This window comes from Mixophyes fleayi, chromosome 4 (assembly GCF_038048845.1).
Source record: "Mixophyes fleayi isolate aMixFle1 chromosome 4, aMixFle1.hap1, whole genome shotgun sequence".
Lineage (NCBI taxonomy): Eukaryota > Metazoa > Chordata > Amphibia > Anura > Limnodynastidae > Mixophyes > Mixophyes fleayi.
The window spans coordinates 164,098,228-164,110,572 of NC_134405.1; the positions used below are offsets into that span (position 1 = coordinate 164,098,228).

At 37.7% G+C, this 12,345-nt stretch overlaps 1 protein-coding gene across 2 annotated transcripts in view; it reads right to left on the reverse strand.

Moving 5' to 3' along the window:
• The window catches only part of SLC26A5 (solute carrier family 26 member 5), a 50,098-nt gene that overhangs the window by 17,486 nt on the left and 20,267 nt on the right, over nt 1-12,345 (reverse strand). For both annotated transcript variants that reach the window (XM_075208744.1, XM_075208745.1), the window contains exons 7-10: nt 9,656-9,808; nt 8,803-8,885; nt 3,649-3,796; nt 2,341-2,454 (exon numbers count right to left, since the gene is read on the reverse strand). In XM_075208744.1, coding sequence (XP_075064845.1) covers nt 2,341-2,454; nt 3,649-3,796; nt 8,803-8,885; nt 9,656-9,808 — 498 coding nt within the window. The remainder of the gene's footprint in view (nt 1-2,340; nt 2,455-3,648; nt 3,797-8,802; nt 8,886-9,655; nt 9,809-12,345) is intronic.

Here is a 12,345-nt window from a genome sequence, read left to right on the forward strand (position 1 = left end):
TTTCCTCTGGGTGCTCCGGTTTCCTTCAACACTCCAAAAACATACTAGTAGGTTAATTGGCTGATACCAAATTGACCCTAGTCTCTGTGTGTCTTAGGGAATTTAGACTGTAAGCTCCAATGGGGCAGGGACTGATGTGACCCAGTTCTCTATACAGCGCTGCGGAATTAGTGGCGCTATATAAATATCCGATGTTGATGATGGCTGGCCAAAGGGTGGTATAAGAGGGGACTGTCTCACATTTCAATACTTTTGTTCCGATTCAGTGACAGTTGGTAAATATGACCCATTGAATTATGCCCGTTTAATACCGCGCTACCCCCCCCCCCCCCCCCCGGGAGGGGGGGATGTGTCATGCACCCAATGTAATGTATGCACACCCATCTAACTTAAATATGCCCCTTTCTTATGAGCACCATGGTATTGCACATACTTAATACCGAATCTGTCATCATAATTACTGGGAAGTATGCACATAGGTATTCAACAAGCCTAACAGGCAGACACATGAATGTCAATCCTTCTGTCCCCTCTACAACTTGTTTAATGAGAAAATGAGTAGCAAAATAGCAGTCTTTCAGAAGCTGTAAATACCAGTACTCTCTCTAACATATGCCTCTTGTTTTTGGGATGGTCACTGCATTGATCTTGTTTTTTCCAGACTGTTTGGTATATGACTGGGTTGTTATTTTCAACACTCCTTTACCTCTCTCAGACCATCACCATATCACAAGCAAGATCCATTTCACACTACTTTACATTCGAACGCTACCAAGCCTCCTCATATCCACAAAAATCTCAGTTTCTCCCCAGTTTCTAAATGTTCTTGTCCTAAACTGGCAGGAGCACATCTGAAGTAAACAGCAGCATCAGCCCTTGGATCAAGTAACTTTCTTACCATCTATTCAGTATGCAACAGGTAAACTCATTTTCCTCATAAAACTCTTTCAGTTCCTACATAGGTTGCTGGTAATTTACCGAACCCAATAGAAAAGAATTCTTCTAACATACATGGCATGAGCAAAACTGTTTCAACCTCTTTCCCTGCCTTAAAATATCTTCCAACTTGAACCCTCTGTTCAGCTCAAGGGCGACACCTCTCATCCGCACTCCTTGCTTGATCCCATTCCCAGATACAGGACTTCTCAGGCTGCCCCACTCTATGAAACTATGTTTCTGAAGACTTTTTCCTTTGCAATCTAGCTGGACCAATATGAAATATATGACTCTTGGATTCATACATCATCTGAGGTTTGCTAGCAAGCTTACAAATGTATCACTCTTATTTTACAATAGATTGTAAACTTGCGATTGGGGCCTCTTCTATCTTTATCTATTAATACCCTGTCTTGTTTTATTTCTGTGTTGGATGCCAACTTTAAAGCACTGTGGAGTATGCTGGCACTATTATTATAAAGTTCCAACATATTACATAATGCTGTATGCTTATTGAATTTTGGCACAAATGAGTAACATAATACATAACATAAAGGTGCAATATAAATAAAATAAAAATAATAATAATAATAATCAATGCTTAGACTTCAAGAGCACATTTGATAAGGTACATAAAGTAGTGGATAAAATGGTACTTATTTTATGGAAAGTCCTTACCAGGTTGCTCTGTGTGACCTCACCAACTTTTTTTGTTCTAATATTAGTACCCCTTTCCTGCCTTCCACTTCCATTTTTCTTCCTCTTACAAATGAACATATTCCAGTCCCCGCCTTTTCCATTTCCCAAAGGAACAGAGTGGCTCCTCCATACATGTCCCCTACCACCAATCTTCCTTATATTTTTTTCTCTAACATCCCTGACTCACACTGTAACACATATTCACAGATGTAACAAATACACAAATTGTGGTTAGGCGATTTCCTTATTTATCTGGAAAGATACAGACTAGACAAACATCTATGGTTTATTGGTTTTTGTATTCATTTAAAAATTTAAAATTATGTACACCAATTTTTGTACAATTTTGTAAATAAAAATGGTCAGAGTACTACATAAACCAGGTCAATAATTGTACAGTTATAATGAAAGCAATTACAAATTGATCTTTATTAAATAAAACTATAAAATGTTAATAGCCAACAAGTAGACATTAGATTTACTGTTCCCCCAATAGTCTGTTTCTACAAGCGGTTAAGCAAATAGAGTAAAGTAGAATACACATCTAATTAAACAACAACCACCATACCCTTAGAAGGGATTTAAATAGACGGCAATAAAATTGACCAAGTAATTAAACCAAAGAGATCTCAAAACTGACTTCAGTATTTGTATGGATATCTCAACTAAAGAATAATATTTCAAAAAAATGCAGACAACACATACCTGTGTATTCCCTCCAGTGCTCTCCTGGACCAGACTACGAGACATTGAGCAAGTCACAGCAAATGTTTGAAAGAAAGAGCCAATAGAATTGCACAGCCCCAGAGCAATAAGTTCCTGCAAATTGCACACAGTTCAGTATCAGGTTCATTAACTCAATGTAATTAGTGGAACTGTAGCATTCAGTTATTAAATCTTTGTTTACAAGAACAATAAAATGGCCATGTTCTGTTCTTAAGCTTTAAACAAATTTCTAAACACGTCTGTTCAAGTCCATTGCCTGCTCTTTATCCTTATCTCCTCCATCACTCCCCACCATTTAGTCCCTCTTCTGCACTCCAACTCTTGACTATTGCTACCTTCTAGTATCTGCCCCCCACCCCCACCAGTCTCTTTCCTCTTCAATCCCACAGTAAGACTGATCTTTCTCTTTCTCTGATGCGCTTCTGCCTCCCCCCTCCAAACCCTTCACTGGTTACCTGTACCCTATAGAGTCTGATTCAAACTCCTCCCTCTCACCTACAAAGCCCTTGTTGTCTCCAATGCTTTAAACCCTCCCTCAAAAATCACCTGTTGATCAGACTACCAGTCCCTATCCTTACCCACTTCCCTCACCAACTACTGCTCTCTGTGGTTCATTCACATGTTTCCAGCCCTGCTCATCCCCTATATAATGTAAGCTCTCATGAGCAAGACGCTTCATACTCTTGCTTACACCTCCCCCATTCCCCCTCTTGTTCCCCAGCATTCTTGTGCACCATATCCTGCTTTCATTGTAATTTATAAATTACTGGTATTAAATTTCCTTCTTTGTAACTTTGTCACTCGTGTTACGTTATGCAAACTGTGTTATACTTATCCTCGTTGTGTTATGTTATTGTGTTAAATCTTTAATCTAGTTAAGTATTGCTACTCATGTTATGTTATGTTTACCCCCTTATGAGGATACCAGGTTTAAATTTGGCCCACTTGTGCTCAGTTAGCATTGGTTGGCTATATAAGTTCATTAGCACAAGAGGAGGAAATATATAATTATGAGAATTATTTTTAAATGTAAGCTATTTAAAAAGGCAGCCATTCAGCAACACAATCATAACAAGTATCTATTTTATTTTTAGTATGCAAAATTAAATAGTAATAGCATGTAATAAATAACATTTTTACACATTTTTACACATTTTTACACATTTTAACATACAACAGATCTTTCACTCACATGTATGCAGGTACCGCTTCTTGTATCAGAAGGATCACCATTGTTAATGACAGGGTTTAGTTTTGCAGCCAGTAGCAGTTTCATCATATTCTCACCTGATTACCACAGACTGCATATCCATGTTTAAGAGCAAATATTTTGGCCATTGAAATAGTCATGGAAAATCCAACAACTGCTATTGCTACTGCATCCACAAAAACAGCTGAGAAGAGACTGAGGTCAGGGAGATCTGGGGGTCGGAACCTATAAATGGACCAAAAAATAGTTAAGTGCTGATGCCAAGCAGGATAAGTAATTTTCCTTGTAGAAGATGGGTAAAGGAACAATTATTGATTATTTATATATATATATATATATATATATATATATATATATATATATATATATATATATATATATATATATATATATACATACATATACACACACACACACTTTTGCAGGTAATATTGTATGAACCGCGAGTTCTAATATCGTCACTTCTGTGTACATTAGGAAGACGTATGTATTATAAATAAATAATGCACCCCTACTGTAAATTATTATAAATATTAAAAAAAAAAAAAGAATCACATTGGAATTCCATGACCTGTATTAAAAGCACTCTACAATCTGGTGCTTTTATTTGGTCACAAAAGTAGCCAGTGATTTTTAATATCCATTATAACTTGCAGTAAGGAATGCATTATGCCATATATAATAGATTTGCTAAACTTAAAAAACATCCCTGTGGACGTTCTGGAGACATCGCGCTGTATTGAATCTTCCACTATGTGCCCTGAACAACTCACAGATTTTCACATGTGACTGGAGGCTGCAGAGAGATAACACTTTCGCAGTGTTTAGAACGACAATCTTGGGAATCTGCCTAGACTTCAGCAGTCACCAGAGAGACGGATATCCCAGCTGTGGTCGCAACGTTAGTCACCACAATAAGTACCACTTGGCCACATAGCCGAAGATATACTAGGCCCTAATGTATTCAGGGACCTGCAAATTCTGATTGATAAGCAATGCTGCTGCATACAAGTGTCACTGCAGACAGGCTGTTTGGGTCGCTTCCAAAGAGCTGTCTGCTTACTGTGGCAGCGGTATTATCGGCCTCTGACCTTGCTAAGCATATTCTGCAGACCAACAATTAACTGACCTTTCAAGATAGCAATCGTTGAGTCTTGCACATTTAATACTGCTTATACCAGTTATATTGTTGTCCTTTGGTGGCTGTGGTTATTATGTTCCACTAAAGTCTACAGTGTTGCCATCTAAGCTGTGACCTGATACCACAAAGAGACACTACTGAAAAGGCCAACTATCTGGATTTCTAAACCCAACAGGAGTTTCAATGAGTGTGATAGAATTCCTTATCCTACTGGCTTCCATCAGGGTTCAGCTCAGATTCTAGTATTCTTATAACCTGCAACAATTTGCTGAAGTCAGAACTTAGTATCTATCCTACAACCATGATTACTACTAGAGATACTCCTCTAAAGGTTCATTTCTTCCAAGTTAAAGAAAACAATTCTGAATTTCTGCTGAACCAGAAATTCAGCAGAATCTTTTGGAGTGATGGTCAAAATTGCCCTGACCTCTCTTCTACTAAACTATCTAAACAAGAGCTTACCTTGCTGAATTTGGAATGGTAGAGCAACTTGTGTACCCGATTATAGGGCACACAAGGTCATTCCCCCTCTAGCTTAGTTTTTGCTGCACACAATGTGTATCAGGAGACGTACATCTCCTCACAGGCTTTCCCCCTTCAAGTTAAAGACAGTCGGTTCCCACTTTGCTACATTGCAAATTGATCATTTAATAGCAATATAGTGGCTATATTATTTAGCACTAAAAGCATGTTTGCTTTAAACCACAAGGTGAAAGACAAACATTGCCCATACCTTATTAATATAGGCAAACAGGTTACAATCATTTCTGTATATGCACCAAATGAAAGATATCCTTTTCTTTTAGGGAACTCTGTGAGGAACTTCAGAAACATAGCCAAGGCTATTTAAATAATCACAATTGTTAAAATCGGGCAATGACCCAACTTTGTGTAAAAACTATAGACGGACAGTCATATTAAACTTGAATTTAAACATATATTCCAAACTCATAGCAACTAGGTTAGGCCCTTTGATTCCCCTAGGCATACATTGAACAGGTAGGCATTGTTTTGGGGAGACAACAATCTAACACCAGAAGTGTTCTTAATATTCTAGAATCTTGCACTCCTATGGAAGACCTACTTTAATGGCCTGCTTTGGGATTGGCCAACTGATTTCCTGGAATGCAAATTGAATCACTATACTAAATAACTTGTCTGAATTTAAGAACCTCCTATTATTTGCACAACTTCAAGCCCTTTGCCAGATCCAGTCATAACATTTATAAATACTAACAAATTAGGCACTGGTTACATGGGGTATATATTGTCCCCTAGTAGTAATTTACTAATCTAGTGTGCCTGTAATAGGAGGCACTCTTCTGAAATTGTGGTTTTTTGCAGATGATGGTTTTCTATTTGTAACATTGCTAGCCTTGCATACCATACTACCTATGCTAGGGTCTCAACCTATATAAAGCTCAATACAGCCAATATAGAGGCTCTCATTATTAACATCAACAGTAAGAGCACAAAGGGTGTGATGGGAAAGCTAAAAAAAAACAAAAACGACAAACAAAGCTATATCCTACCTGGAAAAAAACAATTCTAGAGGAGATTGGAGATATTTCTGAATTCAACTATTTACCACTAATTTTTCTGCTCACAAATTTAAGTAAGGTATAGATACACTATAAGGTCTCATAACTGCATAGCTGGATTAAGGCACTGGGGCACTTAAGACAGCGGGGCCCTATGGTGTAATATTTTAGACAAATACACCAGCAATACTGTGTGCCCTACTGCTAGGTGTACGCAGCTCTTTCTTCACAAGCAGAGCAGTGCGATGTGGGAAAAACTCCCAACTTCCCTTGCAGCAAGACCAAATCCTGACTAAGTGGGACAGTCACCCAAATTTGAGCCTGCGCCACCAGATTCAGGACAGTTAGCAGACTGTACTGCTCTCTCTCCTACCTGTTCTTGCAGCTTTCACTAGTTGCAGCTGCTGGTGTCTTCAGTAACTGCTTGTCTAGATGCTGGACTGTTGGTGTCCTATTGCTGTCTCCCTCTCATGCAGCCTGCACATATGGGACAACGCGACCTTCATGTGACACCATCAGTGACAGATGCACATGGGGGTGGGGGGCAGACACACATAGGGGAAGGGAGGGGGAGCAGATCATACGACTCACGACCGCATGAAGTGGCTGGTCAAGGAGGAGGGGCCAGCTAGGCGGGGTCCACTAAGTCAAAAGGGCCCGGGCACGTGCCCTTAATCAGACTCTGCATGGCTGGGCCACCTTGCAGCATTTAAAACGTTAAATGAATAACTCAAAATTGCTTATATATTCAGGACAGTGTTCAAATCCCCCTCCCCCCATAAACACATTGCTAAAATATCAATGGGCATGCCTCTTAGATCAAAAAAAGAGATCAACATTTTTTTTTTTAAAAAAAAAAAAAAAAAAAAGAAGAGCCTCCGGTTCTATCTGTGTTAGAATTAAGGAGAATTTTTATATGGTACTATGTGCCTTCACGACTCTGTAGAATCTTTCCTGATTCCTCCAATCGGTGTTCACATCTGGTGGTCGTGCCCAAAACTGACAAGTTTCTGGACTGAGATCAAACATATTATCCAATCAATTCTTCAGGTGGATATTCCCCTGGAGCACAAATTCTTTCTTCCTCCTCTGGGAGTCCCCTCGGCAACCCGACATCAGAATAAACTAATTATGCACATTCTCTTGGCGGCTACTTGCCAAATAGCAGCAGACTGACTGCAGCAACCCCCCCTCCTCCCCTTTGCAGACCCAGCGGATGGAGTATATGACCAGTATAATCCGCAACTCCTCGAGAGCCCTCACCAAGGTTTGGGACCTGTGGCTTTCCTTTTTCCAGGCTTGCTGACCTTTCACATAACTATTACTATCTATCTCCCCTTCCTCGCCCCTCACATTGGATCTAGCCACTTCTCCCCTCTTCCACTGTTTTTTCTCTCCCCTCCCTCTATATCTTATACTTTCTTTCCCCTTTTAATTCTTCTCTCCCCTCTGGGATGAAAAACTCTTGGTTATTTTTTCTCTACATCTAAAACTATTTAAGCAATGTGTTGAGTTCTATCTCTACGCTGGTAGTAGACTCTGTTTGTTTATCTTGCTTTATAAAATAGTATACACACATTGTCAGTTGTAAACTACTTCTAATGTGACCATGCAAAAATAAAACGAGCATTCATAGATCTATGAAAAGTCCTTAACAGAATATCCATAACAGTCTACTTTTGGATTTCTATTTTACCAGTTACCCTTATAACTTCCCTCACAACTTTCTCAAAACTTTTGGCCATGACTGTACATTATGGAGAAGCTAGGATTTATTGTAAAGTTATATAGTAGTCTTAGAAAAAAGATTAAGCTAGTTCTTCCTGCATAAAGTCTAACACTTTAGATTACTTTGAGATGTGACATGTACAATTTTCTTCTCTACCTAAAAACAGTTTTTTTTCCATAACTCCTTACTCTCACATTCTATATGGGTTAATGTCACCCCTCTGTAAATTATAAAGTTATTATGAGTCATAGAGGAGATTGGTGGTCATATGATGGCCCTAAACTATAGAGACAGGTCAAGGATCTCCAAGGTGAGACAATGAAGCCCATGATCATAAGAGAAGACATAAGAACTCACCATTTACAGGAGTTTTTACATAGATCATGTGTATAATAATGCACTTCATGTACAGTAATTTATTCCAATGCCTCAAAAACATATATTATACAGATTATCCCAAAACACTAGAGGATTTACCAGTTTAAGGTGTTTTCCTGGATAAACAAAAAATATGATTTCTTTAAATGTATCCACATTTATTTATATCTTGGCAAAGACTATGATACTAGAAACAGTAATGACAAGTATCAAGTGTAAAACAAATTTCTAGATGGACAGCAGTACTCAGGAAGTGAACAGGAAAGGGCACTATAATTGAAATAAATCGATGTGACGTGGTAATTTAAGAGTATTTAATAACTTTCTGAAAATCATCATGTTCATAAGTATGCAGTTCTGCCACATGATCACACCTAAACACACAAAGTAATATAACTACATAAAAAGAGAAATAAGAGTTCCTAACGAAAAAATGTCTTACCCAGTTGGGATATTTCCAACCACATCTACATCATAGGTCTTTTCAAGAGTTAGTCCTGCTGAAATTCCAGTTGAGATAATTACCTTAAAAAAATAAATTGTAAAGCTATAGTAAATAAAGAAACAAAACAAAACAAAACCTCAAAAAAATGACATGCCGATTTAAAAGGCGTTGCCCCTTGGACAAAATCTCAAAATATCATGAACACTCCATACAGCAAATAGGGATAATCCGTGTTGCTCAATTCTAGCCCCCATGTATAGCAAATAGGAGGGAGCTACAGTGGGCACAAGTGCACTGCAAGCCATCCACAACACAGCTCTATGTTTTTTTTTTTTAAATTGTTTCAGCTTGTAAAACCAGACTGTAACACAGGGCGGTACAACTCCCAGGAGTTAGTGTATATATTTCCTGAATTCTGTCCATCCATACTATAACAACATAATGTCACCATGTAATAAAAAAAGCCAAAACATTTCTATATTGGCATTATAAAGATGCTAAACACTTAGGGACTCATTTAGAATTGGGTGTAAATCCAGCTAGAAGGATACATTTAAAATGGGGGGTGGTTACATTAAAAGTGTGATGACAGATGTAGAGTTGGAAGAGGGCATTTTCTAGCTGAACTCTAAATTGCAGTATAATAAAGCTGCCCAGTATTTGTGTGCTAAATAAAAAAACAGGCAGTATTTTCTTGCAAAGGCAGGAAATTTAGTAACGTACAGCCACTCAGGACCTGTATTTTCTGCAAATAAAAACTGTAAACATAAGAAATGTATTACAATATAGTAAAACAGGAGGGTAAAAAAACAAGCAAATTAATATGCTTATTGCAAAGCGGAATACTTACAACAATTATCTCCATGGGAATTGGAACTGGCAATTTCTTTTTGAACCGATCATTAATTTCCTTGGCACCCAGCAATAATACCATACATATCAGTCCAGTAATCAAGGAGGCAACATTGGTCAAGGTGATATTGGAAAGGACAGCAACTAAGCTCTGAAACAGACACAAATATATAGGTTACTCCAGATGAGAAATACAGCATTAAAGCTTACAATTCACTTTTTACTATACCCTACATAATTGAAAACCGCTCCCATTGTCATACTTTGCTTGTTTCTGAAACACAAACCCTGGATTCTCCAAGTGGTCTGTGTCAAGATCTCAATAGCACATGACTAGACTTATCCAATCAGGAGCCTTCAACACTCTGACATGGACCTATGGATCTGAATATCAATAGTGACAAGAGCCTAGGGGTGAGCCTCCTCTTTTCTGATAGCTAGGTAGAGAGGAGTTCTATGCTGTATATAAATATTAAGAACTTTTGATTTAATAATGAATGATACCAACTGCGTGCAAATTTCTTAGTAACGAACCCAAAAAGCAACCTTTATACAAACAATGACCAGACCAATTTTCACTTTTAAGCAATGCATCCTTTTCAGAGACTGTTTCATTTATTGGGTGAAAAAATGGATTTAACATTTAAAGGTGAGTAATAATACTTTTCAAACAGGTCCCACAGGCATATCGGTTATAACCACATAGTGTGTGGTGCACTCATCCAGATTCTGATTATCTTTTAATAACCAAGAATGACAGTTTACAGACAATATAATAACTAGGCCTTGCTGGGTCTACATATGTACATTTCATCCATAATCTTTTAAGGTCATTGATACTTCATACATTTTAGAGTTCATAGTTTATATATGGATTTAATTGATAAGGGACATGTGTATACTCAACTACATCTTCACTTCCACATAAATGATAATACAGCTTATTAAGAGTAATAATAATAATAATGGGAGTTCCTGTCCAGAGTTTAAGCTGAAATTTCATAGATTTTCTCCAAAAGCCCTTCCTGCAAAATCACTCTCACCTGTTCATCAAACATTAGCACCTAACAGTATCTTTCAAACTTCAAGAAAAAAATCTGAATTGTGTCCCCAGATGCAGAAGATACCCAATTGCTTGTAAAATGGTGCCGGAAGAGGAGGATGAATACAAGCTTTCTATAAAACAAGTCCTCAGAGACTTAATCACTAATTATGAAACACATCAAAGATCTTTATAAAACAGCTCAGTCATTATTCAAAACAATTTACAGTCCTAATGACTCTAGTCCAACAAACAGACCTAAATGGAGCAACAGGGGAGACAAACACTAAAATTGAGAATTAACAAATTATACTACCAGACAGACGACCTAAGAGATCCTGCAGAAATAATATGACTCAAAGGGAGTCCATGATGGATTTCCATACTTACCTTCACAAACTACTTAACACCATGTTCCACCACAGGGCTGAGAGTTAAATTGCACTCACAGAGTGCTGTGCCAGGACCCAAAAAGGGGAACCACTAAATTACCATTTAAAAAAAAAAAAAAAAAAAAAAAGCACTTACGAAGTCATTATGCTCCAGCACTAACTTTCTCTATAGGGGACATCAATATAGCTTTTCCTAGATTTTGGCACCCTCTACCTTATTCTGCAGAAGGGCTCTTAGACCTGTGACCGAAATAATGAGGTTCCACCAAATTAGATACCACAAGGGTGTCCACTTCAGGGTGTCCATAGGACAAATATATCTTTAAAAAAAAGAAAGATTTTTTTCAAGCCCTAAATTTACTTCACATTTCCATTAACTACACAAGGATGTGAGGAGATGGAGGAGAATATCTGCAAATACAGCACAATTTAACATTTGACTTTTTATTGCACAGTTAAAATAAATAAAACCTAGAAAAATAAGCAAAAGTAAAAATGAACATACAACCTGACTTTCTTATTATAACTGGCTGTAGGATCTGGTTATCATTTACCTTAACATCTAAAGATCAAACCATCATTATTCATCTAAACATAACTAAAATCAAACATAAAAACAAAAGGAACAGTCCCCCAAACCCACACTCTTACATTCATTTTGCCAGGCATACGTCATCAAAAACAGATAACGCAGGTCAATATCTATCTGCCTCATACTCAATCATTTCAATTTTTATACAACTTCTTGACCCTACCTTTTCTAAAATAAATAAATAGAATTTGAACAATTATTTAGAACGAACATTCAAAACATCTGAAAAAAATGGATTATCCCCTAAATGTTCTGGGGGAAATAAGAATTAGATGAAGCAATGTGGCAATCCATCTGGTGTAATATGGACAGATCAAGATATGGAGAGATGGAGAAAGATAGATAAAGGATGAAAGGGAACAATAGAGAGAAAGAGGAGAGAGCAACAGAAAGTCATGGGTGGGAATTTAAGACTTGGAAAGAAGGAAAAAGGAGGAGAAGTATAGGTAAGTGCGTTCCTTCCCTCCTGCATTATATGTTTTGGCTACACAACATTTTGTACCCAAGCAAATCTGAGACAGTAGTTACATAATTTGTGTATAAAGTGTTAATCATGTTTAACCATAATATGCGTCAGTGCTGCTTAATGAGATAATGACCTTAGGATAGAGTGGGAGGAGCCCCGTGATGGTCAAGCCATTAGGGCTAGACACAGGAGAATC